The sequence below is a fragment of the Mirounga angustirostris genome, unplaced genomic scaffold (genome assembly GCF_029215605.1).
Source record: "Mirounga angustirostris isolate CCGP_5_RB_7025 unplaced genomic scaffold, mMirAng1.0.hap1 SCAF_1, whole genome shotgun sequence".
In the NCBI taxonomy this organism is placed as follows: Eukaryota; Metazoa; Chordata; class Mammalia; order Carnivora; family Phocidae; genus Mirounga; species Mirounga angustirostris.
The window spans coordinates 133629891-133635983 of record NW_026991709.1 but is presented as its reverse complement, the minus strand read 5'-3'; the positions used below and the strand labels follow the sequence as shown (position 1 = coordinate 133635983).

Genomic DNA, 6093 nt, shown 5'->3' with positions numbered 1-6093 from the left:
AGAAAAGGTATTCTTTGGTGGGTTCTCTCATACCCCCAAGAGGATACTGTGTTCTCTCCTGCAGTCAGCCCTCTTGAGTAACATTAGAAGCTCATGAGGAGGGCGCCTGGGTGGCTCAGTCGATTAAGCGACTGCCTTCGGCTCAGGTCATGATCCTGGAGTCCCGGGATCGAGTCCCGCATCGGGCTCCCTGCTCGGCAGGGAGTCTGCTTCTCCCTCTGATCCTCCCCCTCTCATACTCTCTGTCTCCCATTCTCTCTCTCAGATAAATAAATAAAAGATCTTTAAAAAAAAAAAAAAAAAGAAATGATAAGTATTGGGGCGCCTGGGTGGCTCAGTTGGTTAAGCGACTGCCTTCGGCTCAGGTCATGATCCTGGAGTCCCGGGATCGAGTCCCGCATCGGGCTCCCTGCTCCGCGGGAGGCCTGCTACTCCCTCTCCCACTCCCCGTTTGTGTTCCCTCTCTCGCTGTGTCTTTCTCTGTCAAATAAATAAATAAAAAATCTTTAAAAAAAAAAAAAAAAGCTCATGAGGAGATGTGTAAGAATCAGCTGTATTTTTATCTGTCTCTTCATTCATCTATTTCACAGATGCACAAAGAAAAACTAGGGAAAAACCGTCTCATTTCTAAACCAGTAACACTCTTCTTTCAGTAGGATTTTTTTTTCTTCGTTTAATGAGTGACAGTGGGCAGGATGCAGTGAACCACGCAAGACCCAGACACACTCAAGTGTCTCCTCATGGAATTCTCCCACCGGTGGGCGTGAAGTTTTACGAAACTTCCAACAAATGCAACAATTCTAAACATCTTCATCAAAATGCCTAAAATCTAAGAATTATGGATATAGTCGATGGTCATCAACCAGATCATACACTTGCCCTGTTAAATTTAATAGGCTAGAAGAAGAAAACACAACACCAAATTGAGAGCCTTTTAAAATATAATTTAAAACTATGTTGTACCAGTACAATATATTAATTTTACAAATGTAAAATTTTATCCGCTGTTAAAGCATTTGCAAAAACCACACATCCTACTTCAGCTTTATTGCACAATATCTATAAGAAAATATTAATTTTTAAATTAGAAAACATAAAAATGCTTTCAATATAGAAGAGACAATCTGATTTTAAAGACAATACTCTATAAGAATGTCTACCCAGAAAATAAAAAACTTTCACAGGATACCAAGCTGGACAGATGCTTTGGCAGATTCTGGACAAAGCACTGTTTAAAACCAGTCCAAGATACTTAATCCAAACTGTATCATCATTCTTCATTAGAAATCTAGATGCCACTCAAGGTGGTTTCTTACACTTACAAAAGTTGAGGCATTTTTCAGTGTGAGCATTCTGAATATCTCTTACATATTAAAAACAATACTTCCCACTCAACAGCCATTTGCAGGGTTTTTTCCTTCATGCAGATTATCTCTGGCAACTGTTTTTGACAACTATTTCATGACCATTTTAATTCATTTAAGCTGATAAAAAACATCAAGTTAAATACACTTTTAAAACCTAGTCCTTTACAAAAAATCAGTTTATAAATTTGTATCATAAAAATTAGTGTCAAAGACCATCAAAATGGCCTTCATTTTTTTGATATTAGTTGGTTCTCCCAGAGTCGGGATGGCAGATGTCCCACTTATGTAGTGTTAATCAGGAAATAAATCCAAGCACTAAGCTGGAATCCCAAGACAGGTTAGTAAGGTTGTATGATGGATTTTAGTGGGATATTACCCTGGGTCTGTCTTCCAATACAGGTGTTAAAATACTGACAGCAAATCTTGGTGATTTAATTCACCTCAGACAATGAATACAGTCTGGAGATGCAAAAGGAAAAATGTTCATATAATACATTATCAGTGGGGTTATGCATATCATAGAAAAGGGAAAAAATCCTTATTTGTTAGAACAAGGATTCACCAAATTTGATACATATGTAGATTATGCATCTTTTCTTATTAAAGCATGTTGATTCAATCTCCAGTGTTTTTAAATGTATGCCTTTGTGCATCAGGAGATTGCCTTTTGGAACTTATGGCCTGCACAAGCAAAGTCAAATATAATATTACACATTTGTGTAGAGAAAATAATTATTAAAATAGTGGTTATGTGCTCACAAGTTTATTGTAGGTAGACAGAATTATCAAAAATCCAGATGCTTATAAAAAAGTGTGCATTATTTAGAATTTCTTCCTTAGGAATCAAAGCAGTTGCTTTTCTGGAACTGCATTTTTCAGAACTGCTCAAAGCACCTCATCTAGATGAGTGTTTTTAAAAATATATATATAAAAAGTCTACAATGAGACTTCAAACATCACATATTTCACCTTTTACAAGCTTTTTATCATGTATCCCTTCCTTAAAGTCCTTCAGAATAAAATAAAAATAAACTCTCACATTCCATTAGAAAAAAATGGAAACATTCATGGTTTGAAAAGTTTCTGCATTCCCCCAAATCTTGGTACTATGTGCAATCTCCTCATACACAGGTGTTGAGGAAACCCCTGATAATCTATTATTGAATAGTCAGCTAATGGACATGCCATAGAAAATGTACATTAATAGTAGTAAATAGATTAAAATCTATTCCATAAAATAAAAATGTTCTATGACTTCAATTTAAATACATATCTGAAAAGCTAAGAGGAGGTTTTCTGTTTGTTTTTCAAAAGTGCTAATTATTACATTTACAAGTATCTTCAATACATTATGTCCAATTCTTTATAAAACTAAACCACCTTGCTTTAGGCACACTGCTTGATGAGTTTCTAAGAAGCAAAGGGGGAAAAAATCACTTGTCAATTAATCCAGCTTCCTTAATTTTACTGAAGAAGAATTTCTCCAGGATATTGGCACATTTGTAGTATTCACTCTCAGGGGGGTTGTACTCTTTGCAATTGGTAAAGACTCGCTGTAAGTCTGCCATGAATAATTTCTTAGACACGTAGTACCTATTCTTGAGGCGTTCACTCATGGTTTTCAGATCTGCACAGGAAAAAAAAATATTAGCAATCTTTGACTCCTTTTAAACTCTAGCTGACAAAAGGGAGACAGGGAGAGAAATCTATGTCATCAGTCTGGCTACATTTTTACCATCCCAATGCCCTTGCTTAAGAGACACGATCAAGGAAAACATTTCTTAAATTTTATATTGTTTCTGTTGTGAGGGCTTCTTCTGTAAAATCACAGCATTTTCACACTGAAGGGACCATTATTAGTCATCTGGCCCAATCCCCTATTGAGCACAAGGAAGCTAAGTAGATTAGCAGTGATAAGTATGATAAACTAAGTACTGTTAGCTATTCATTCAGAATTATACAGAAGAGGCTCTATCTACATGGTGTAGAGCAGGTGGAACATTTGTCTGAATCATTTCATTACTTAAATCCAAACAATAAGACTGAGTTTGTTTCATTAAATTCACAGTTGTTTTGGTGCTACAGAGACAGAACTAAACTAGAAAAACTGATCATAAATAAATCTACAGATACACCAGTCTCCTTGCATATAAAATGGTTCAAATGAGTTTAGTTTCATGCTCCATCCATGAAATAAGAATCACAGGCAATAAAAAAAAAAAAAAATCACAAACAATAATTTCTTTTTAAAGCAAGTAAGCCTTGAGAGATTATTTTAAAAATAGTATTTTCCGAATATATCTACTTGCTTTAAATTATACTCAAATGAAAACAGTACTTTATTTAAACTTGTAAGAATACCATGGGGCTTGTTTACTCCTCACTCTTAAAACTGATTTAAAGAATCCCATGCAGATTAGAAGGTGTTAACATTTGCGTGCACCTGGGTGGTTCAGTCGGTTAAGTGTCTGACTCTTGATTTTGGCTCAGGTCACGACCTCAGGGTCCTGGGATTGAGCCCTGCGTCAGGCTCTGTGCTGAGCATGGAGCCTGCTTGAGATTCTTTCTCCCTCTTCCTCTACCCCTTCCCTCCACACGTGTGCACTCTCTCTCTCAACTAAATAGGGGTGTCTGGGTGGCTCAGTTGGTTAAGCAGCTGCCTGTTGGTTTTGGCTCAGGTCATGATATCAGGGTCCTGGGATCAAGACCCCAGCAGGCTTCCCACTCAGTGGGGAGCCTATTTCTCTCCTTCTCCCTCTCCCTCTGCTCCTCCACTGGCTTGCGCGTGCACGCTCTCTCTCTCTCTCTCAAATGAATCAATAAACCTTTTTTTAAGAACAATAAAATAGATAAATAAAATCTTTAAAAAAAAAAAGAAGATGCTAACATTTGTCTACTTATAGGTCCCTAGTTGTCTCTAAGTCTGGTTCTGTCATTAAAAATTATATTAACTGTGCATGGAAAAATAAGTCAAAATTGCTATAAAAAAATACCTCTACCAATAACCCAAACTCCCACTATATTATCAAATTTTCCAGAAGGAAAGAAACTTAAAACCAAATACACTGGGATCATTAGCTAGTGAGATATATAAATTTATGTGCAACATCCAAAAATGGGGAGAACTCATTTGCATCAAAATCTTAAATCTACCAAAAAACACCAAAGAAAAAATGGGAAATATGTACTTTTGCCTATTTCCTTTGACTAAAGCGTCTCTTGGTTAGTGGTATGTCATCATATCTGTGAGTTCAACTTTCAATTCTCTTTCTTCTCTAACTAAAACAGTTTGGAAGGAAAGGAAAATTGGCAAGTGTTAAGATACTTTATAAAAGCTCAGCAAATACCCCACTAGATGTCTCACCCGAGTGTGACTGAGCAGATGAAGATGTCCTCTCATTAAATGAAAAAAGAGCAATGAAATTAATTGTGCCTCTCCAGGTAGTTAGATGTTCACCTTACCACCTAAATGCCTACCACTTACGATATGCTGCCCAATATAGTGCTTATGTTTTAGAAGGAAGAGTTGTGTAACCAAAATGGGGGGGAAAAGAATGAAACATGGCACAAAGAAGTTTATCCAAAAGCTTTCAAACTATTATTTGGAAGAAAGGGGGTACGAAGAGATGGGGAGAGCCTAAAATACAGCAGAAACAAAATGAGAGTCATAGAAGTGTTTGGATCTTCAGAATAATTACAACCAATTCTCCATATTTCCTTTCTATATTTCTATTCCATTCTTAAGTTATAAACAACATCTTTCGGGTGCCTTGGTGGCTCAGTCAGTTAAGCATCTGCCTTCGGCTCAAGAGAGACCTGTATCAGGCTCTCTGCTCAGTGGGGAGTCTGCTTCTCCTCTCCCTCTGCCTGCCACTCCCCTTGCTTTGTGCACTCACTCTCCCACTCTCTCTGTCAAAAAAAATAAAATCTTTAAAGTAAATAAATAAATAACAACTTTCTTCCTCTAGCTTTATTAGAGGCTTACTTGACCAAATGGCATGGATTAAAAAAGAAGGTGACTAAATATCAGTGATACCACATATGGAGAAAACATTAAATTATTCCATTTTCATCCTTCCCACCAACTGGGGAGTTCTGAGTAAATAGGAAAACCCTGCCCAGCAATGCACGCATGGTAAGAAGACATGCTTGGGCCAGACTACTCAGATGATTTTCTGAGATTCCCTAAATGACACAGGTTGGACCTCATTCATATGGGAGAAAAAGAGTTTCTGAGAGCACAAGGGAAAGAAAAGAAACGTTTTTAGAAAAAACCAAGAAGGCAATAATGGGGGAAAGTAAAATTACTGATTTGTCAGTCTTGTCCTCAAAAACATGACCATCTTAGGGACAAGACTACACCTTTCACTCAGCACCTAAAGGCACCCTAAGAAAAATATTATTGCTCCCCTAAGGAGCACTATTCACTATTTTCATAACTTTGTCTAGAACACACTTCAGTCTACCACTGGTCTTGTTCAACAGGCCCAATATTCCCCTCATGAGTATTCAGCTATGCACACAGGCTCATACCCTTCTCAGCCTGGACCAAGCAAAACACTTTCAGAAAGCAGGCTGAGAGTAGGCTATGACAGATGGGACCTTCTAGACCTACTATTGCAGGTTTTCAGAGCATACATAAGTAGGGCTGAAAGATAATTATTCTCCCCAAACTCATACAACCTCCCATGAGGGTTTCATAAGGGAGTTGAGATGGTCCAGGCGA

General features: G+C 37.4%; 1 protein-coding gene across 3 annotated transcripts in view; it reads right to left on the bottom strand.

Annotated features, from left to right (window-relative positions):
• Positions 1-923: 923 nt before the first annotated feature.
• KAT2B (lysine acetyltransferase 2B) overlaps positions 924-6093 on the bottom strand; it is a 99033-nt gene continuing 93863 nt past the window's right edge. For all 3 annotated transcript variants that reach the window (XM_064588496.1, XM_045903871.3, XM_045903872.3), the window contains one exon: positions 924-2994. In XM_064588496.1, the coding sequence (XP_064444566.1) occupies positions 2801-2994 (194 nt within the window). In that variant the 3' untranslated portion in view covers positions 924-2800. The remainder of the gene's footprint in view (positions 2995-6093) is intronic.